The sequence below is a fragment of the Cyprinodon tularosa genome, unplaced genomic scaffold (assembly GCF_016077235.1).
Source record: "Cyprinodon tularosa strain WSP-4 unplaced genomic scaffold, ASM1607723v1 ctg903, whole genome shotgun sequence".
Taxonomy (NCBI): Eukaryota; Metazoa; Chordata; class Actinopteri; order Cyprinodontiformes; family Cyprinodontidae; genus Cyprinodon; species Cyprinodon tularosa.
Genome location: NW_024039678.1, coordinates 119,359 through 142,726, shown reverse-complemented (window position 1 = coordinate 142,726; position 23,368 = coordinate 119,359). Strand labels below are relative to the sequence as shown.

Genomic DNA, 23,368 nt, shown 5'->3' with positions numbered 1-23,368 from the left:
GCCACAGCACGACCAGAAATGCCACAGCGCGACCAGAAATGCCACAGCACGACCAGAAATGCCACAGCACGACCAGAAAAGCCACAGCACGACCAGAAATGCCACAGCCAGACCAGAAATGCCACAGCACGACCAGAAATGCCACAGCACGACCAGAAATGCCACAGCACGACCAGAAATGCCACAGCGCGACCAGAAATGCCACAGCACGACCAGAAAAGCCACAGCACGACCAGAAATGCCACAGCCAGACCAGAAATGCCACAGCACGACCAGAAATGCCACAGCACGACCAGAAATGCCACAGCACGACCAGAAATGCCACAGCACGACCAGAAATGCCACAGCACGACCAGAAAAGCCACAGCCAGACCAGAAATGCCACAGCACGACCAGAAATGCCACAGCACGACCAGAAAAGCCACAGCCAGACCAGAAATGCCACAGCACGACCAGAAATGCCACAGCACGACCAGAAATGCCACAGCCAGACCAGAAATGCCACAGCACGACCAGAAATGCCACAGCACGACCAGAAAAGCCACAGCACGACCAGAAATGCCACAGCACGACCAGAAATGCCACAGCACGACCAGAAATGCCACAGCACGACCAGAAAAGCCACAGCACGACCAGAAATGCCACAGCACGACCAGAAATGCCACAGCACGACCAGAAAAGCCACAGCCAGACCAGAAATGCCACAGCCAGACCAGAAATGCCACAGCACGACCAGAAAAGCCACAGCACGACCAGAAAAGCCACAGCACGACCAGAAATGCCACAGCACGACCAGAAAAGCCACAGCACGACCAGAAATGCCACAGCACGACCAGAAAAGCCACAGCACGACCAGAAAAGCCACAGCCAGACCAGAAATGCCACAGCACGACCAGAAATGCCACAGCACGACCAGAAATGCCACAGCACGACCAGAAATGCCACAGCACGACCAGAAATGCCACAGCACGACCAGAAAAGCCACAGCACGACCAGAAATGCCACAGCACGACCAGAAATGCCACAGCACGACCAGAAAAGCCACAGCACGACCAGAAATGCCACAGCACGACCAGAAAAGCCACAGCACGACCAGAAATGCCACAGCCCGACCAGAAATGCCACAGCACGACCAGAAAAGCCACAGCACGACCAGAAATGCCACAGCACGACCATGAAGGCCACAATAAGACAACGAGCCACAGCACAACATGTGATGATTTGTCAGGTGAAATGGTAGCGCTTGAAAAGATAACTTTCTGAACGTGAAAGGACATCTATATGCGGTCTGACAACCCCTTTTTCTGATAAATATTTAATCTTCTAAGAAATGCCACTTATTCCTTAATTGCATCCTCCTCAAAAGGACATGCATTGTTTTATCTACTGACTGATTTTGTTTTTATCGTTTGCACAAAACCACTCAACAGAATCAAGAAACCAAACAGCATGATTGGCTTTTTAAGGAGGGCTCGGATGGAGGACACTCAGTTTATTGTAGAAAACCTGCATCCGACCAGGTTAGCTCTTGGGAGAATGTTACTATGGCAACATACACAGAGGTTGGGTAAACCCGCTTCGTGAAACTGAAAACCCAAAGTTTCCCTGATTTCAGGTTTAAAATTTTTCAATAAATCTGCTTTGTGAAACAGACCTCAGGTCTAACTGGCTGTTGGACATCAGTTTTATTTTAACATCCGTTGTGGCTTTTGAGCTCTTGAGTTTTTGGCTTTAGCTGACCCCTGTGGGCCACAATAATATTTGTCTTGGTCAATACTGAAAAGCTGTGATACGAGTATTGTATCGGGAATGGAAGAGTTGTGTAAGACACCACTAAAAATAAATAGGTTGATGATTTAATTACACTGAATTTTTTGATACACAGTTTCCACATCTGGCAAATATCAGCCGTAATTGACATTTATGCACTATTTTTGCACACCACGCATCACTTTACTTGGATTTATCACTTTACTTGGATTTTCACTTTATTTGGATTTAGTTTTTACATATGCATAGATATACGTACAGATATATATACAGAAGAGCTATATGTGTATATATTCTTTCTCTTTTTATTATTATTTTTTTATCTTTATTATATTGTATAGTTGGATGTGTGTATATATTATATAAAACTGTAACTGGAGCATGTAACAAAAGTAATTTCCCTCTGGGATTATTAAAGTATTTCTGATTCTGATAAAAACTGTAGACATCTGGTAATGTGATAACAGATGTAAGGTTTACTTATCTGATCTTTTAGTGTTTTGAATACTTCAGAGGAGCGCAGAACAGAAGCAGAGATATGCAAGATTGAAGACGACATGATCTGTTCACGGTGAGACACGGGCTGCTTCCTCCGTTATTAAAGCAGCAGAACAATGCATATTGATAGGATCATTTAGATCAAAAAACGCTGTTTTTGGAGAGAAGGATCACCTAATTAAAAGGAGTGAGGAACCGTTGGTGGAGCAGTCTGATTGATTCCAAGAAAGTTAAAAGAGAAAAACAAACCACTGGACTTTGTTTCCAAGTTTGAGGACGTTTCGCTTCCAGAAACCTTTTTTTTTTTTTTTTTATTCAAAATGTCAACTATGACCACAGCATCAAATTCACCAGAGAGGATACCAACGACAACAAGCTACCTTTCCTGGACTGTTTGGTGAGCATGGAAGGAGATGGAAACCTCAACATGGAATTGCATAGGAAATCCACTCACACAGACCAATATCTTCTTTTTTGACTCACACCACCCACTTGAACACTAACTTTCAGTCGTCAGAACCTTCCAGCACCGGGCAGAGCATGTCCCTACTAAAACAGAAGGGAAACACAAAGAACAAACACATCAGAGGTTCTCTTAAAAAATTTGGATATCTAGATTGAGTTGATTCCTTCCTGCTATCATCTCAACCCCCGCCACATTACAGGGGACCAGAACACCTCACCTCTTCAGCCAGGCCCACAATTCCCTCTAACAACCCCCCTTTCAGAGACATAGACAGGTATGGAGCATTGCAGGCTAACAAAAGAAGCCAAACGACCCCCATCCCAAAGGGATGGACCCGTTCATCCATTTTTCTTCTCTCTAAAAAAAAAAAAAGGCTTTGCTTTGGTATATTCTACATTGTGTGCAGAATTATTAGGCAAATGAGTATTTCGACCACATCATCCTTTTCATACATGTTGTCCTACTCCAAGCTGTATAGGCTTGAAAGTCAACTACCAATTAAGTAAATCAGGTGGTGTGCATCTCTGTAAAGAGAAGGGACGTGGCCTAATGACATCAACACCCTATATAAGGTGTGCTTAATTATGAGGCAACTCTTTCCTTTGGCAAAATGGGTCAGAAAAGAGATTTGACAGACTCTGAAAAGTCAAAAATTGTCAGATGTCTTTCTGAGAGGTGCAGCAGTTTGGAAATTGCCATTATTTTGAAGCGGGATCATCGCACATTCAAACGGTTCATGGCAAATAGCCAACAGGGGCGCAAGAAGCGAGATGAAAAGAGCTGCAACATGTCTGGAGTGCCGAGAAGCACAAGGTGCTCAATACTCAGGGACCTGGCCAAGGTAAGGAAAGCCCGAAAAGGCCACCTTTGAACAAGACACACAAGACAAAACGTCAAGATTGGGCCAAGAAATATCTGAAGACTGGTTTCTCCAAGGTGTTTTGGTCTGATGAAATGAGAGTGATTCTTGATGGTGCCAGATGGATGGATGGGCACCAGGCTGGATCAGTAAAGGGCAGCAAGTTCCTTATAGACTCAGACTCCAGCAAGGTGGAGGTGGGGTAATGCTATGGGCTGCTATTATCAAAGATGAGCTTGTGGGACCTTTTCGGATTGATGATGGAGTCAAGATCAACTCCCAGACCTACTGCCAGTTTCTGGAAGACACCTTCTTCAAACAGTGGTACAAGAAGAAGTCACCATCATTCAAGAAAAACCTGATATTCATGCAGGACAATGCTCCGTCACACGCATCAAAATACACCACAGCGTGGCTGGCCAGAAAAAGTCTAAAGGGAAAAAATAATGACATGACCCCCTTGTTCACCTGTTGTAAACCCCATGGAGAACCTGTGGTCCTTCATGAACTGTGAGATCTACAGGAAGGGAAAACAGTGTCTGGGAGGCTGTGGTGGCCGCTGCACGCAATGTGGACCGCACAGCTCAAGACACTGACAGAATCTATGGATGGAAGGCTTTAGAGCGCCATGGTGAAGAAATTAAGCTATATTGGTCACTGATTTGATGAATGTCGTAAATGTTTATTTCTGAATTTTGAGTTGTTATATTGGTTTACCTGGTGAAAATAAACAAGTGAGATAGGTATATATTTGTTTTTTATTACGTTGCCTAATAATTCTGCACGGTAATATTTACCTGCATACACAGACATCCTCATAAAATGGCCAAATAAAAGAAAAAAAAAACACATCAACTTCCAAAAATATGAAACTTTGATATTAAAGAGGAACGTTGTTTGTTTTTTTTTTACATTGGGCCCTTGATTTTACATTATTACATCATGTTCTACTCACCCATATGAGTTTCGTGTCATTTGGAGCTGTTCTGAAGATATTCCATTAGGTTATATCCAAGTAACGTTTTCCTATGAGCAACGACTTGAAGGCACAAACTAAACTGTTCATAATTTATTCTTTATGGTACGCCAGCATTCATAACATGTAGGCAAATCACTGTCTCCCAGACATCCACGGTTATATTTTTTATATTTATATTTTTTTAAAACAAAGTGGAGTGTGTATGACATCATCCACGCCAAAACAAGGCTTTGTTGGGCTGCTGTATAAAACCTGGAACTCAACGCTATTTCTGACATTGTGAACCGAAAAATCTTCCTGGATGGAAGAGAAAAATCTTCAAACTTGGAAACAAAGTCCAGTGGATTGATTTAAATTTTTTTTGGATGACTCTGACCTGGATGACTGAGAATCTTCACCAGTATATTGACGATAGATGTGATGCTGCTCTTGTCCCTTTTCTTTTATTTTCATAGTGAAACATCTTCTGATCCAAGCTAAAGTATAAAAATGTAAAAAATGTACATTTTAATATTTAATTTAGAAAATTTAAAGGAAAAGTCCGGTCAGAAAGGATTAATCAGTGGATCATTATCTTTACCTTAAACTAATACAATTGCGGTGATTTCATGAATTTAGTGTTAATCAGTAAAAAATGAAAATAAATTGTTGTCGTGATCACTGAGTATGGGAGCGGCCATTTTTGCCCATATTTAGTAACCCCTCCCTCCAGCCATCTTCCAGCAGTGTCGTCACGGTGCGGTAAGCCTAGCGCCATTCTCCCCGCTTTACAAGCAAAATCAATGGGAACTACTAGACACATCTGCAATCAACAACAATTATTGAAGATTTCCAGAGGACTTCACCATTGAAATTCACCAGAGCTATAGTGAAACTGACAATGCCCACGTGCATGGCAGCTGGATGTTAGAATACATCGGGTAAAAGTAGAAAAAAAAAAAGTTATTTCACCTTTCCGATTCCTGATCCTCCACGGACGGGTTGGTCGTTGGATTGCCAACTTGAAGAGAGAGGATTTACCATCGAACTTCTGGCCAGAGAAAAAACACGTAATATGTAGCCGACATTTGGAAGAAGAATGTTTTCAAGATGACTTGGATAATAGCGCGTTGTGACAAACACCAGATACAGCACTGGGACTTGATCAACAGCCGATATCGCACCGTGACGTCAGAAACCAGTAGGTGGCAGTAGTGTTCTTTGACAAACATGGATGCCTCCAGTAAAGCACATTCAAAGGAAAATTACTCTGAATTAAAAACACTGATCATTTATTGAACAGGATGAATAATTTCATATTTTAAGTACTTTCAGGAATTTGAATTCTGAATATGAGCGGAATTTTCTATTAAACCTGGATCACTTGCCGAGTCGTTTAACTCGGGTAGACAAACGACAGTGAACTGCTTCCACTGCCACTAGAAGCCGATTGTTCCCGGGCTTAAACTGGTTTTTGGCCAGTTGGAAAAAGGGTTTTAGTTGTTTGATTCCAATCACCTTTTTCTGCCACCCTCTGTTTTGTAGCACCTTGAATAAAAGCAAATATAAAACTTTTAGCAAATATTTACAAATTCACAAATATACTAAAGGTGACAGAGCATCTTTAAAATATTTAATTACTAGTGATATATTTATTTCTAAAGTGTATAATATATTCAACACTTATTGAACTTACCGGAAAGCTGTAAAATAACCCAGGTTGATAAGTAGTTTTAAGGTTTTAAAAAAAATTCTTTCTGTAAAACACTTGTAAATCAAACTGAGGTGTTTTCATTTTTTAGTAGATTGTAAGGATGTTCTTTTAAACCTTGATTTGAATTTAATGAGTTGAACTTTGTTCCGTCTCCTGGAGCCTGTTGGAGTGGTTGAACCCAGAGCCTTTTAACTCGGATCCTGATGCGACGGATGAGGTGGTGAGTTTTCTTGGCTTTGGATATTTGAAGGAAGATTTTTAAACTTAATCACTTAGTTAAAGAAAGAGGCCTTCAATAACTTGATGAAAATGACATCAAATAATTGTTGCTTGAGTTGTTTTCTAACTTTTACAACCAAAGGAAATCTTCTGGTTCTTTAATACCTCAGATCTACTTTTTAACCTAACTGTTCTGTTTATTTTCAATCCCAGCTGCACCTTGGGCTCATACAGTCTTATTTTTTAAATGAATGTTTGCTTTCTAGGCCTTACCTGATGATCCCTGGATCAAGGGTGTTCTAGTGCATTCACCTGTTGCAGTGGAGCCATGGGAAACCGTGGAAGATGCTCCCATCGTTGATTCTCTCCGTAAGGTAAACGTCAATGTGCTCTGAGTGGAGTCAGACTGTTTTATATTTAAAGATGACACAAAAAGTGTGAATATAGAAAAAAATCTCCAATATTTACTTCTGATTGTGATGCCAACATTGAAATGAAAACAATTGGATATGTAAAAATATGTCTTTTTCTTCGTTTGAATCCGGCGGCTGTTTCCGACAACGGACCGATTAGTCAGCCGGCTATGTCATAGCGTGGCGCCGTGGCCTGTTCAGATTCAAAGACTCCTCCTTAAGTCTGTCATACAATATATGATTTTTTGCCCATTTCCGGACGATTCTCCAGTCCTGTGAGGATTTTTGCATTTTTCAATCGGGCCGACTTTCAGCCTGATGGTGCGTGGTGTAGTGTACGGGGCGTAAAGAGGGGCGATCAGCCTCTAACGACCACCTACCCATCAGAAATCGTAAGGTCGGCAGAAAATCAAACATGTTTAAAATTCAATCGGCCGTCCTAAGGTGGTCGTGGGCAAATCGCTCAGAGGGCAAACAAGGATTCTTCTTCTTCTCAGAGGAAAACCTAGAAGCATGGCGGGGATGCAATGAGTGAAATGTTCTTTCTGTCAAATTGACAGACTGTAGTAGCCACGTTTGCTCAGCCATGTCTTTTTCCAAATATGTCGTCGTGCTGTCATGCTGTCTCTAAAGGAATGAAAGATTTTTTCCAAGCACTAAGCTCACTTAGCTGATTGCTCCTTCCTGTGTTTCCAAAAAGGCCAAAGTAAATAACCCAGTCCTTCTTTTCACTGCAGACAGGCCATGATCTGCTTCTCTGTTCTCCATTTTTCATTTGGATGAAATAATAGCTGCATGAATCATGACAGCAGACAAGATAGAGGAGAGCAGGAGGCGGGGTTACCAATCTACTTGCTCTGGAGAGCAGAGTTCACTGCTTTTAGATGTTGTCTCCAAAGTCTCCAGTAGCAGAAAAAAGTCTCTAGATTTGGCGCTAGGAGCTTTTTAGAAATCAAAGTGCTAGAGGGGTCTGAAAAGTGGCTAAATATAGCGACTAAAGCGCTAAGTTGGCAACACTGCTCTTTGCATGGTTTGTTTTCAAATGGTTTGCTGCTGTCTGTTTGGACCTTTCTGAACATGTGCAGCAAATGGACTGATCCAATATGGTGGACACGGAGGGGGGGGCTGAGACACACTTAATATTATCAGCGTTCTGATGGCATTTTAGCCAAAGGATTTTTATTAAAAACATAATTAATGTGCAGAAATAAGGAATAGTTGTATTAACCATACATGGAAACAGAGTTTTATGGGGCCCCCAGGAACTTGGGGCCCTAGGCAGCTGCCTAGTATTGCCTAATGATATATCTGCCCTTGTGCAAGTGAATAGTTCCTACTGAAATGACTAAAAATAGTTGTTTTAATGGTTATTGAGTCAGATATGTGGCGGTAAAGTTGGGTTTATTGAAAGGTTTTATCTGTTTCTGTGTAAAAATGGGTTTGGCTGTAATTTAAGGACAGATTCCAAAATCTCTGCAGTGTGGGGACTATAAATCTGATATGTGAGATGACGGTACCAGAACAATTGTGAGATGTTCAGGATCCATTCTTTGCCTCCTTTGTGAGTGAACTGTCCTGGTTGCTAGCCGCGTATGTTAAGTGAGGGGCGATGACAGCTGGTGAAGACTGAACCTGTTTGAATTCTCAAATCTATAGCCAATCTTTTCTGGCCTCCTGATTTCATGGCCCTCGAAGGGCCCGGTCCAGGTAAGCCGGGTCCTCGTAGGACGCAGCCGCCTAAATCCAACAAACCCTCCTTTGCATCTACTGTATTTGTGCAGCCATTTAAAAAGAGATCTAAAGTAATTTTCAGTGATTTTTCTCATCTAAATTTGTCCAAACTGTTTTAATTTATCTGCAGGTGTTGCGTAAGAAAAACTACAGAACTCTCTCTCCAGCTGAGAGCTACAGTTGGCCAGCTGTGGCTCGTGGTTGCAACACATTTATTATTTCTCAGAATGCTGATCAGCCTCTTGGTTACCTCGTCCCCCTTCTCACCCATCTCCTGCTGAACTCCGTCCACGTGTCCCACGCCTCCAGTTCAGGAGTGAGTGAATATTGTGTGAATAAAGCGATCCATGCTTCCTTTGGGAGCTTTCTAACGATGTGCTCTCCTGCAGCCGATAGCGGTGCTGCTGTGTCCAGGCTGGGAGAAGGCGCAGCTAGTTTACGACCTGCTGGAGGAGACCAACGTTTCTCAGACCCTTCACCCACTTATCATGTTGGTGGGCATTGGCAAAGATCAAGCCAAGGATGTAAAAATCCCTAAAAACTGTGGGTCAAACAAACCGGATTTTATCTTTTTCCATTCAGACATTTCCTGAGTTCATGTTTTAAATGATTTTTCTCTATGACAGGCCTGCTGTTGGTGACCACCCCTTTCAGTTTCGTCCGTTTGCTGTCTTCTCACTGCTTTCTGTTTTTGCGGCTTTACCATCTACTGTTGGACGAAGCTGACGAACTCTTCACTCGTGCGCCTGATCAGGTGAAGGCTCATTTGTTTCCAGTAGACTCTCTGTCAGGTTGGGTGGAGGTTCTGAAGAACCAAAATGCAGAGATCGGGTAGGAAGAGATGAGTTCTGGTAGGTTTATTGTCCAAAAAAGCGGCAACTGAAGCAAAAATGCAAAATAACAAATACAGAAAACCAAAACCTTGGAGTCAGCTGGGAAAACACACATGAGGAACCAGCAAACAATCCTTCTTCTTCTCGTGGTGTTTTATTGCGGTTGGCAACCAGTTAAAGTGCATTACCGCCCCCAGCTGATAAGGAGTTGAACGAGGAAACAGGAAACAAGACTCGACCCCAGAAAAGGATAAAAAATAAAATAATAGTTTTCCAAACTGTATGTTTTATCCCAACATAATAAAATATATAATCAAATTCGTCTTCATAATTGCTAATTTGTCTTTATGCTAATGTCACTCTAATAGTGCAGCTTTCACTAGTATTTACATTTTTTTTGGTTTTCTTTGTGGTCTGAGCAGTGCAATTGATCACTTCTACCATAAAAAGTATAAAATCCCTCTTTTTAATAATCAATCAGTCTTCTGCCATTTGGGGCACTCCTGCAGAGGATTTTGCACTTTTCACTTGGGCCACTGTTGATTTGGGTTTTTCTGACTGGGATGGGATTCTGAACTTTTTCCTGAGCTCTAATTTCACTTTTCTGATCTCTTCAGATCTTTTGCTCACTTTACATCCGTGGTAGGCAGCAGTCTGTTCTATCAGAGCATTTAATTTTTACTTCTACTTACCATATTCCTGCTCTCCAGCACACCTTTCACATCATTGTTTTCCTTTACATTCAGCTGCTATGTGACCAAATTTTTGGCATTTAAAACATCTCAGAGGAGTGGACATTTTGACACTGTAGCTCATATATCCAAGGAAAAATCAGTGTCCTACTGAGCACCTCTGAGATTCATTTTTTTTTTTGTTCAAATTGCTATTTTGAAAATCATTTTGTAGTGACGCCCACTGTTTTGGATTCTCATCGCCTTCGATTTTTAACCAACTAACCAACCTGTAAATTTGCGTTATTCAAAAAACAATCTATTTCTTTTTTTTTTGTTTGTTTGTTTTTAGCAGTGTTCTTCAACAAACAAAGAAAAAAGTAAATAAAATGGTTTTATGGGAGAAACATTTAGTTTTTTTCTGTGTAGGCATAAATAAATTCTCCTTTTTTCAGATGGAATCCATCCTACAGCATTTTCAGAAGGTGACATCCAGAGTAGAGAAAGGATCCTGTCCTCGGCAGCTGATTGCTGCAGCCAGAAGATGGAGCATTCCAATGGAGAAGCTAATCTCCTGTCACATGCCCAACCCTTACATTGTCATAAGTGTCCTGGAGGAAGCTGCGCTCTACGGCAATATTCAGCAGGTTAGTTAAAGTTAGTGAGACTGTGATGCAGCGGCGGGTGGTGGAGTTATCTCCAGGGGGCGCTATTAATTCAAAATAGACGTATACTAATAACCAATCAAACGTATACTAGGTTATCACACCAGTATATTTACATTAATGCCAACAACAAGAAAACAAAAAAATATACATAAAAAAAAAAAAAAAAAAAATGTATTTTTAAAATTTTATTTAAAAAATATAAAAAATAAACATAATTTCATGCACAGGTTTACTTTCTGTCCATAAATCTTTTCCTTCTGAGGCTGTGAAGGTAAATCAGGTTTTTCCATGGTCCAATATTGCGTCAAAAACCTAAAAAAATAATGAACCAGTTTAATAAATGAGAAGCTATCAGTCAGCTTTATATTTTTTTATATATAAAAACTATTTTCTGAGAATGTTTATTAAAGAGCAACTATGCAAATGAAAAAAACACCTAGAAAAGTAGACTATTTTCTATAATCCCAGATTGTTCGTCATTCTTTGCCTTTTCTAAAAAACAAGACTCTACCTGTCAATCACCTGCAAACTATCTGCGCTGTGGCTGAAGGCGGTGAGCAGATACACTTCCTGTCACCTCAGGGCGCTGCTCCCCGTGCCTCAGAGCTCTCCTATCCTTCTGTATTGGCCATGGAAAACTTAACGACAGTCACTGGGCAAACATTTGGAATGGCAATTTAATTGTCATTAAGATTAAATATTTATCTTGAGCATAAAAAAAACAATATATTTCTAAATATTTTACATTTTAATTTAAAATAAGATTATATCTATATTTATAAAAATTAATAATAAAAAAAAAATCTATATTTTTTGTCTTAAAGCTGAAGTCTAAGTTTTTAAAAATCACTTTTTTGTCATATTGGCTAAAACTGTCCCTATGCCCAGACAGCAGTACATCTGATATGTAATCTGTGAAAAAAACTGCTTCAATTGGTCCCGCCTACTGCCTGTATTTCAATCTGGAAAGAATAATTCGGGACGAGTCAAAACAACCAATCACAGCCAGAGGAGCGTCTGATGGAGTGTCAATCACAGCTCACACACGCTGAATCCCACCCCCCTCACCGCTTAACCTGCCGCAACGCCCGGCTGCCGCAGTCAGGAGGACGCGCGTGGAAGTCATGGCAGAGCGACAGCCACCAGCGAAAGAGAAACTGCCCTTACTGCCCCTGGCGACAACTGCTTACACGGCAAACTTCGGTATAACCAGCATCTTATATCTAGCTGCTTGGAGGTGAGTGTTATCGCTCTTACCGGTTCACACTCCGTGCCGCATACGCTGCTTGGACGCTTCTGGTCGCATGCGGTAGCCGCGCAGGTGCTGTGAGAGGGGTGGAGCTTGAAGGTGGGGCATGAGTGAAGCAGAGAGGGTGGGGGAGTGGCGTGAAACCTGTTTTTCTTCAAATTTTCAGTCGAAGTCTGCTCTCTTCTCAATGTTACAGACTGCAGCTTTAATCAGGGTCATTGTGTGGGTGGGGCGGCACCCTAGCGCCCTCTATTGACCAGTCGCCACTGCAGTGATGTTTATATATTGCTTTAAAACACTAATTATGGAATGTCTGATCATTGAAGGGTCAGAGCTAATATGTTGTAATACTTCTGATTGTTTTGTTCTGTTTAGGTCGTCCTAATGACTCCTGAGAACAACAAGATATCTGTACTTTTGGACGCCTTGGATTTCTGTCCTGATGTTGGACAGAAGACACTGATTGTGGCAAACTCTGCTCAGGAGGTTGAAGATGTGTTTCAGGTCCTGATAGTTTTTTTTTGTTCTCATCTGTTGTGTTATTTAAATAACTTCAGCTTTTGATTTAGTGTAAAGTTTTTAGCAACTTATCTAAGACGAGAGACAATTTTTTTGGTTCAGTTATGACATTTGGCATCAAGATTCTTAATGCACTGTCATTAGACACATTCGGTGAGAGTCGGAAGACAGGGGCGAGGATAGACTGAATGATTTACTTACTTTATTTATTCTGGACTCATGGTCCAATCAATCAATAGAATAAGAAATTACAAGGGAAAAAGACAAAAAAAAGGAGACAGGAATACTAGTGTCTCCACTGCTTCGACTGGTATTGGATTGTCAGTAAGTGACAAGATAATTTGATTGCCAGATGCTTTTATCCTACTGATAAAATTATACACTAACCTTCGTAAAACAGCATGTAAGGTGTTGACTCTTGCTGTGATGAACAGCTCACTCATCTCTCACCTGCAGCCTTTGTAGGTTGGTTGTTTATATGTAGACCACAGGTGAGCAGTTTACAGAAAGGTACAACATGCATTTAATAGTTCCACTTTTACTACATCAGTTCATGCACCAAATTCAAGAGCAGGTCTATTAGTTTGAGATTAGGGCGTAAACATTTAATTAGATTAGGAATGCATGATATAATCGGCCCCCTATCGGTAGCGGCCTGTATCGGCCTTAAAGGAATAGTACACCCAAAACATGATTAGCCTTCATTTTCTACTCACCCCCATGCTGAACAACACTCTGGAGTACTTTTTTGATATCTCAAATGCATCTGGAGATCTGGGAGGCTTCTTGCTGTCTGCTGACATTCAAATAATGGAGGTCTATGGTGACCGAGACAGAAAGGTGCATAAAAGTCCACATAAAACGTGTCAATATTCCTCCATACTGCTCGTCCAATGTATTCCAAGTTTCCTGAGTGGGTAGCATCCAGAATTTACTTGAAACAAAGTCATTTAGAATGTTTTTAGAGCATAAACAGTAGTGTATACGCACATGCGCGCTCACGACGCTACAGAAGCCGGCAGACCAAACCAGCGCATTCAGCTCGGCAAAGAACTCATGCTCTTCCTCAACACTGAAGTCCTCAGACATTTTTCTTTTGTTGTTTCTTTCTTTGCACAGGTAAACAGCACATTTCTTCTTCTACGCTTGCATTATTGGCAGAGCAGACGCTGAATGCGCACTTTCATCTGGTTTGGTCTGCCGGCTTCCGTAGCGTCGTGAGCGCGCATGTGCGCGCTTTCAGGAAATCCTATACACTACTGTTTATGCTCTAAAAACATTCTTAATGACTTCGTTTCGAGTAAATTCTGGATGCTACCCACTCAGGACACTTGGAATACATTGGACGAGCAGTATGGAGGAATATTGACACGTTTTTTGTGGACTTTTATGGACCTTTCTGCCTCGGGCGCCATAGACCTCCATTATTTGAATGTCAGCAGACAGCAAGAAGCCTCCCAGATCTCCAGATGCATTTGAGATATCAAAAAAGTACTCCAGAGTGTTGTTCAGCATGGGGGTGAGTAGAAAATGAAGGCTAATCATGTTTTGGGTGTACTATTCCTTTAAAACTGAATATCAGACATCGGCCACCCCACCGATATTTAACCCGATATTTGATCAGCTTCTGAGTTTTTAAAGTCTAAAAAAAAAAAAAAAAAATACTACTTCTTCTTCTTCCTCCAAAAACTTCTTTTTTACAGACTTAAAAACTTCTAAAGACAAGGGAAAAAATATTGACACATTAAAATATCACAATATCTTCATATGCTGATATATTGTCATTTAAAAACACCATATCAATCACTTTTACTAATGAAATATTGCTATATGTCATCGTTATGCTACGAAATCCCCTGATAAATCACGAAATTTTGCCATATTTTTATATGTTGATATATTGACGCGGTATTGATCTATTTTACTAACAAAATCTCACAAGAATTTGCAAAATATCACGAGAGTTTCTAATAGAACAACGAAATTTTGAAAGTAAAATAGATCAATACCGCGTTTTTAAAAATCTATTTGATATCAGCATATGAAAAAATATATATAAAATATTAAATATATTTGAGTATGTTATTTTTCAAAGTGTCAGAAATGGATAACAAAACTGCTATTTTCAATGACTACTTATTTTTGTCCAGCTTTAACATCGGTATCGGCTACATGAGTTTTAAAATATTGGCATATCGGATATCGGCAAAAATCCCAATATCGTTCATCCCTAAATTAGATTATTACTGATCAATCGATTATTGTAATAATCTTCAACTAATTTAGTAATCAATTAATCTTTAACTGGAGTATAGAGACTGTAAAACATGCCTTTAGGTGACAGATCAGCCAAACTTTCAGCTGAAATTTCTACCAAAATTATAAAACAAATGTATAAACATTTTTGCATTTTTGCATTGCTCTATAACCCAGAACTCCTTTTTCATAAAAAGTCTTCTTTAAGGAACATTTGGCTATAGGATTATTAATTGAAAAAAAGAATCGACATTCATGCCCGCCAAAAAAAAAGGAATAAAGGCTAAAATAAAGCAGGTTTTTGGTGTCAGCAGATTGACCGTCATGTCTGCTAGGAAGTTTGTTGGTGGTGGGCATGAACGCAGGGAGGATCCATCACCCTCACCTTCTGGCTCACCCTATGATGGGGATGAAGTCTGGAGGAGAACTGACGGTTTCCTCCTGTGAACCCCCTTTATACCAAAACGCTGCCAATACGCCATTATACAGTAGCTGGAAGTTAGAAACACGTTCAGCGCTCGTCTGGAACACGTCAGATACGTTGATAAGCGTTGGAGAGAAGTTACGCAAAAGTTATGCACAAGTTACTCAGAGGTTTAGGATACGCTAGATGCCATGACTGATGAGGAACTGACACTAAATGGATGTCGACCATCAGAGAACTGATCTGGTACTGACGGCCCATGGATGGCAGATGCTGGAAAACGTATGTCGACGTGTTTCAGCGGATTTCAGTGCGTACTTAAAACCTACACATAGCTTATCCAACGCACGCCAGCACTTTTGTCAGATTTTTCGTACGTCAGAAGGACGCTGGTCTAAATCGTCATGGGGTGACAGGAGCTTAAGTGTACTTGTCACCTCTGCGCATACTCAATGAAATGAAGACAATTAAATTCATCTTTGCAGTTAAATGAAGTCACACACCTGTCACAATAAATAAAGATATCATTTAATTGTGCTAAACTGATGAGGACATTTTTATTTTGCAGGCTCTCAGCAGCCAATCAGCTTTCTGCCTCAAGGTCCACGAGGGATTGCTGGACCAGCTGGACTTTGTCCTCCAGCAGTGGAAGAAAACCATTGGTCCTCGCACTCATATTGTTCTCGGTAAATTTATCATGAGATTTGTTGCTGTTGTCGTGGGTGATTGTAGAAAACGTAGGAAAATGAAGAATTGAAAAATGTTTTGTTCTTTCTTTAGTGAGCACCAGTGAGTGTTTGAAGGGTCTTGGCATCAGAGATGCATCTTGTATCGTCCATTTTGGATTTCCGTCCTCGCCCAGACTGTTTGGCAGCAGACTTTTCTGTATGGCAGAACATTTCCAAAATCTATCTGTACAAGTAAGCTGTGCCTTCATTCCCTTCATTTAGCCAGTTTTTGTTTTGTAAAAGTTTGGGAAGATCTTGATAATAAACGCATGTATCAGCTAATTTATTTAATTCCTCAGTTAAGGAGAAGCAAAATGATGCTGTGCTCCTTTTCAAACAAGAGATCTGTCCTGGTTATTGCTGAAACTATTAATTATTGAAATAAGCATCAACTAATTCAGTAACAGAGTAGTATAGAGACTGTAAATCGTGGCTTTAGCTGACAGAGCAACCCACTTAAAGCAGGAATTATACCAAAATTATAAAAAATGTATAAACATTTTGCATTTAAGATAAAAAAATATATTTTTTTTCTTCCATCAACATGCTTTGTTATCTGGAAAAAAATTAGCTTGAGCTGGTTTAATTTAGTAAAAATGTTATTTAAGGAGCCTTTGGCTATCTGATTATTAATCGATTCATCGAAAAAATAATTGACATATTAATTGATTTGCAAAATAATTGTAGTTACAGCCCAGTTTGGGGAGCAGCCGCCTACCTGTCAGGGCAAAGAGCTTGGAATCCTGAGGTTCTGAGTTTGAGCCCCACTCCCACAGACTGCCACTCTGGGTCCCTGAGCAAGACCCCTAACCCCACACTGCTCCCCAGGTGCCACACAGTCCCCTGCTCGCCAAGGGGATGGGTTAGAATGCAGAGAAGGAATTTCATTGCTCTGTAGTTGTGACAGTGGAATGACAATAAAACAGTGGGATTTATTATGGTGGGAGTAGGTAGCGAGGAAAGCATTTTATTTATTTTTTTGAGCTTGCTTTCTGCTGTGGGGTCTGACCTGCCGTTTGGAGCGTATCACTGCTGCTGCAGCGTTCCAGTCCTCATAGCGCTTCCCTCATGACTGCACATTCAAAATGACATTATTGATCCCAAAAGGAAATTGATCGTTGTAGCCTGGTATCAGCTGTTTTCCACACTGAGATATTAAAGCTTTGACGAGTTTTATAAATACAGGTTTATAACATGATTTTATTTTGCTTTACTTTCCATTCCTTACTAACTTCCAATCAGTGTTGTATAAAGTACTGAAATCTCTGAGTCAAGTAAAAGTATAAGTACCTCTCCAAAATACGACTTTGGTAAAGTCCAAGTCACTGACTGAAATGTTACTTGAGTAAAAGTCTTAAAGTATCTGAAATGGCTTGGACTTAAGTATAAGAATTACTGTAAAAATAGATGTACTCAAGTAATGTAGTGAAAAGTATAAGTAAAAAGTAAGTGCAGTTTGAATGACATTTTTTTTAACATTTTGGCAAACTTTGAAGGTTAAATTCACTTAAAATAATATAAACAACCAAGTGTAGGATAAATTTAGACTGGCTTTGCGAAACAGGCGTATCCTATTGGTGTTGAAGCACAAGCCCAGGCAAGACCAGACTTTGTAGTCAGTAGGTGGGGTCAAAACACTTGCCTTTCTCTCGCCTGTTTTTTTTTTTTTTTTTTTTTTTTTTTTTTACTTAGTAACTAAACCAAACATTGAAAATGTATCGGAGTAAAGTATGCAATTCAGTTCGTAAATCTAGTGAAGTAAAAGCGAAAGTTCTGAAAAAAATGTATACTCTATAAAGTACTCCAAAATATACTTAAGTACAGTAGTGAAGTATTTTTACTTTGTTACTATACAACACTGCTTCCAAGCATCATGTTTATGTTTTTTATTTGAGATGTATATATATGTTCTCCTGGTGCACGCCTTGTTTAAAATATGCTGTTCTAAAAGCTCATATAGCTGACTGTGTCCACATACAGCGGGGACCTCATAGTGAACTTTATAGTGAACTCAGTTAACTGACCAATCAGACAGATGATCACTGCTTTTTGCTCTGTTGGTCACATAACTCCGTCTGCGCCATCTTTATTAGTCGCCGCTGTCGAGTAGCGACAGCCTATGGCGACAGCAGGCCGCTGTGACAGCAAATCCCAGAATTCTGGGATATATCTGCCTGTTCTGAGGCCTTTCTTTTCTTCTCATACACTTCGTAGACACTTTTTCATTTTCAAAGAACCGCGGTGAGATAGGTGAGCTTCAATAACCGTCTGAAACCGTAGCTCACCACAGATATGAGCCTGAAAGAAAAAAGATCGCTAACGGGACATGCGCTTAGGACGGCCTTACATAAACACATCACCAGAATGATTGACAGTTAGGAGGACCACTGATTGAGATGATCGGCCCGTAAATAAAAGATCATCCTCTATAGCTTGAAGTAGGGCTGGGCGATAATTCAATAACAATATATATCGATCGATAGACGTGTGGCGCAATAGAAAAAAAGAGGGTCGATAAAAGTTCGATAAAAAAGAAACGCAGTTTTCCTTCCTTCTCATTGTAGCCTAGCATGTAGGTTTATGCTAGTCACTACTTCCTCCCAACCAATCACAATCGCGGACCCAGGCATGCCGTCACCAAGCGCCGCCCTCTCAAACCACAACACAGAGCACATGAAGCTGTGCAGCAAGGAGAGGCGGAGGAAATTGTTCCAAAGAAAGGTTTTTGTAGTTCGGCAGTCTGGCAGTATTTCGGTCATGGCAAATCGGACCAAAAACAAACCACAGTCATCTGGAAAATGTGTCGGGAACCAGTGAAAACGAAGTCTGATAACACAACCAACTTTTTTTTATCATCTCAGCCGCTCACAGCCGCAGAAGTACGAGCTGTGTAGGCCCCGACGCGGCTCTCCTCCGAGGAATCTTCAGGAAATATATATATATTTTCAGTTCTGGGCAGTTTCCCACGTAGTTCTAACAATTGAGATAAAAATGCTGAGGGGCCAGAAACTTCAAAGTAATAAGTCAGGTTAAAGCAGGAAACGGGGGCGGCGGTGGTGGGGGGGCATTTATTTATTTGTTATATTTATTTTGGTCACTTTTCTGGTCACTTTAGTTTATTCTTTGTCAGTATTTAATAACATAACTCAGGTCTCTTAAGTTATTTTTCTTTAAAACAATTCTGTTATGGTTAAAAAAGTTGGTTAAATAAAGATTTAATTCGAAGTCTGTGTTTGTGTTTTTTATTAAAATTAAATCATTTAGCAATATTATAAAAAGTCCAGGCAGAGCTGCACATAAAATATGGTTTTAAATCTTTTCAATAATTATCAATATCGATCAATATGCATTTTTTTTTATCGATAAGCTTTTTTTCTATATCGCCCAGCCCTAGCTTGAAGCTGCATGAATGCAGCTCACACAGTAGATCGCACACAAGTCGCATATATTTGGGAATAAGAATGACCACGCAAAAGAACCGGATTTCACAAAACAATCCGAATTAAGCTTTTAAACTATAGTGGAGGATGTTCTTTTCCAGGAGTATCATCATTTAATTGGTCCTCCTAACTGTCAATCATTCTGGTGATGTGTTTCCGTGAGGCCGCCCTTTGTGCTCGTCCCCATTTCCACTGACCGCTGGTGAGTCTGACATGGTGGAAAAATTACTAATCATCTTAAGTTAGCTTGTATGAGCGATGCAAACCCAACTTTTAAACAGCTTGTCCACGGTATCACACGTGTTTAATAGGCGGTCCCTCTCCGGAGCGGGTACAGGGTTGAACATGTGCGTATAGAGGCCGGTTTTTTAAAAAGTTCACGAAAGTCCTCCACTACACCTTTAAGGCCCACAGTGTGAACGTTATTCATTAGTGACTTGAATCTGATTAGAACTGCACTGAGAATGAAATATTGAGCGACGCAGAAATGTTTCTTTGTGCTTTGACACACAACATTTACTTCAAAGTTTTTTTTGGAGTAGTTGCAGCTCTACTATAAATACCTGCTAAATAAAGCTGATGTAAATCAGGACGCCATTGCTCATGTGCCAACGCTGACGCAAACATATTTATTTTCCCCTTCTGGTTTTCCGTCAGCGTAAAGATGGTTCCCGGGTCACCAGGTCATTGCTGCTGGTCTCTGAAAGAAATGCTCGCCATGTTGTGGGAGTTCTCCGTTACCTGGGGCGCACTGCTACGCATCTACCTCCTGTGCTTCTGAGATTTGCTGAATGGGTGTGTTTGTCCCGTGAAGAACAGAAGATCAGTCGACCTCTCTGTAGATATCTAAAGAGCTTTGGAGTCTGCAGGTATGTTTAATGGTATCACTCAGTTCAGATAAATGTTTTGTTTTTTTCATTTCAAAAAGGGAAATGAACGTTGTTGCATGTAGGGAAATTATTATTATGGTGACTCTCTGAAATCTCTGTAATAAATAAAATTATTGCTTTATTTTCAAAACTGATCAACATTGAAAATGTTAACTGATAATAAAAAAATAATGAGACTAACACAATTCACACCAAAATGAACTAGCTTTGGTGAGATAGGCCTTATAAGGCTTTTGATAGTATTACTGAAGGACTTTCAGTCCCGTGTCTTTTGGCTGGCCTACCAGATTTTTGCTCCACCTTTAGAAAGATGGGAACCAGGAGGACGTTAGGGCTACTATTTGATCCCAGGAGACTAGAAGCCAGCATAGACATGGATAGACCCCGGGTGAGAGGTGTGCCGACAGAGCGGCCTTCTTAGGTCAGACCAAGCTGCTGTCAGAGACAATAAGTATCAATTGAAGCTAATGCTATTTTATGACTTCAGGCACTAAATCCTCTGAACTCTCAAACGATTTCCAGATAAATTGGATGACTGTAAACATCAAGGTGTCAGGGGCTACATGTTACAATTTCTAGCCTAATTTATTACATAGTTTCTATTTTATATTGACTGTTAGCAAAGTTCCAGAGCTACCTCTCAGAATAATGCCAAACTTTTTAATCCATCTATGGGCTAGTCATTACAATCCTGTGAGCATAAGTCTGATCTAAAGGATAGTTTCTTCATGTGTGCATATCTCTATGTGTTTATATATATATATATATATATATATATATATATATATATATATATATATATATATATACACTACTCAAAAAAAATAAAGGAACACTTTGTAATCAGAGTATAGCATCAAGTTAATTAAACTTCTGGGATATTGATCTGGTCAGGTAAGTAGCAGAGGGGGTTGTTAATCAGTTTCAGCTGCTTTGGTGTTAATGAAATTAACAACAGGTGCACTAGAGGGGCAACAACCAGACGACCATCAAAACAGGAATGGTTTTACAGGTGGAGGCCACTGACATTTTTTCCCCTCCTCATCTTTTCTGACTTTTTCATCAGTTTTGCATTTGGCTAGGGTCACTGTCACTACTGTTAGCATGAGGCGCTATCTGGATCCTACAAAGGTTGCACAGGCAGTCCAACTCCTCCAGGATGGCACATCAATACGTGCCATTGCCAGAAGGTTTGCTGTGTCTCCCAGCACAATCTCAAGAGCATGGAGGAGATTCCAGGAGAGCTGGACAGGGCCATAGAAGGCCTACAACCCATCAGCAGGACCGGTATCTGCTCCTTTGTGCAAGGAGGAGCAGGAGGAGCACTGCCAGAGCCCTACAAAATGACCTCCTGCAGGCCACTGGTGTGAATGTCTCTGATCAAACAATCAGAAACAGACTTCACCAGGGTGGCCCGAGGGCCCCATGTCCTCTAGTGGGCCCTGTGCTCACTGCCCAGCACCGCGGAGCTCGATTGGCATTTGCCACAGAACACCAGAATTGGCAAGTCTGCCACCGGCGCCTTGTGCTTTTCACAGATGAGAGCAGGTTCACCCTGAGCACATGTGACAGATGTGAGGGTCTGGAGAAGCCGTGGAGAACGTTATGCTGCCTGTAAATACATTCAGCATGGTTTGGTGGTGGGTCAGTGATGGTCTGGGGAGGCATATTCATGGAGGGACGCATAGACCTATACAGGCTAGATAACGGCACCCTGACTGCCATTAGGTATTGGGATGAAATCCTTTCACCCATTGTGATCCTATGCTGGTGCAGTGGGTCCTGGGTTCCTCCTGGTGCACGACAATGCCCGGCCTCATGTGGCGAGAGTATGCAGGCAGTTCCTGGAGGATGAAGGAACTGATACCATTGATTGGCCCCCACGCTTACCTGACCTAAATCCAATAGAATACCTCTGAGACATTATGTTTCCACCCATCCGACACCACCAGGTTGCACCTCAGACTGTCCAGGAGCTCAGTGATGCCCTGGTCCAGATCTGGGAGGAGATACCCCAGTACGCCATCCGTCTTCTCATTAGGAGCATGCCCCGACATTGTCAGGCATGCATACACGCATGTGAGGGCCATACAAATTACTGAATACCATTTTGAGTTGCTGCAATGAAATTAGTCTGCCGCATCATTTTTTCACTGTAATTTTTGGGGTGTCTTTGAATTCAGCCCTCTGTAGGTTGATAATTTTCATTTCCATCAAATGATGTGGCATCCTTCTGTTCCTAACACATTGCCCAGTCCATCTCAGTTTAAATAAACAGCAGGATTCTTGCCCCATTGAGATCTGATGTGTTTTCAAAGTGTTCCTTTATTTTTTTTGAGCAATATATATATATATATATATATATATATATATATATATATATATATATATATATATATATATATATATACACGTATGTATATGCTTGGATGCAGCAGGAGCAGCACGTTGTAAGCTTCTGAGCATCTATCATTATGTTAGCATAAATGAGAAAACTCCTTCAAGTCATTTAAATTTTCGCATCCCCAGTCTGACTTGCTGATTACTCCAAAGGCAGTTAATAATTACAACTCTTTTAAACAATTAACCCTTAATTTCCTTCATCCAAATTGTCAAAGCAAGAAAACCTTTTCTTTTTGTAACTTTGTATCGTCCACTAGGTCCTTACTCTTAATTTTTAGATTAGTTTTCAGAGTTCCTTTCTGATTTGGTATTAAATACTGACAGGGTCATCATAGTGGGAGATTTTAACATCCATGCTGACATTGAAGGCAATAGCTTAAGAGCAGCCTTTAATGCTATCTTAGACACTATTGGCTTTGTTCAAAATGTGAATAGTCCCACACATTCTCATATTCATACTTTGGATCTTAACAGAGTACTCCTTCCCCAAAAGAAGGTTACACTTAAGCAGATCATTATCAAATAGTGCAGTTATAAATTTTAAAGCATCTGTTTCACTTTCCCTCTCCTCTCTGTCGCTGAGCAGTGCTGCAGAGTGCAAAAGCTTAGTTTGTACCTCTTCACAGGTTGATGATTTTGTTGATGGGGTTGCTAGTTCT

At 40.6% G+C, this 23,368-nt stretch overlaps 1 protein-coding gene across 1 annotated transcript in view; it reads left to right on the top strand.

Annotated features, from left to right (window-relative positions):
- tdrd12 (tudor domain containing 12) overlaps window positions 1–23,368 on the top strand; it is a 78,024-nt gene that overhangs the window by 41,747 nt on the left and 12,909 nt on the right. The window contains exons 13-23 of the mRNA XM_038274286.1: window positions 2,267–2,341; window positions 6,425–6,485; window positions 6,751–6,858; window positions 8,759–8,944; window positions 9,018–9,171; window positions 9,255–9,382; window positions 10,588–10,779; window positions 12,425–12,553; window positions 15,817–15,934; window positions 16,029–16,168; window positions 20,074–20,285. Of these exons, the coding sequence (XP_038130214.1) occupies window positions 2,267–2,341; window positions 6,425–6,485; window positions 6,751–6,858; window positions 8,759–8,944; window positions 9,018–9,171; window positions 9,255–9,382; window positions 10,588–10,779; window positions 12,425–12,553; window positions 15,817–15,934; window positions 16,029–16,168; window positions 20,074–20,285 (1,503 nt within the window). The remainder of the gene's footprint in view (window positions 1–2,266; window positions 2,342–6,424; window positions 6,486–6,750; window positions 6,859–8,758; window positions 8,945–9,017; window positions 9,172–9,254; window positions 9,383–10,587; window positions 10,780–12,424; window positions 12,554–15,816; window positions 15,935–16,028; window positions 16,169–20,073; window positions 20,286–23,368) is intronic.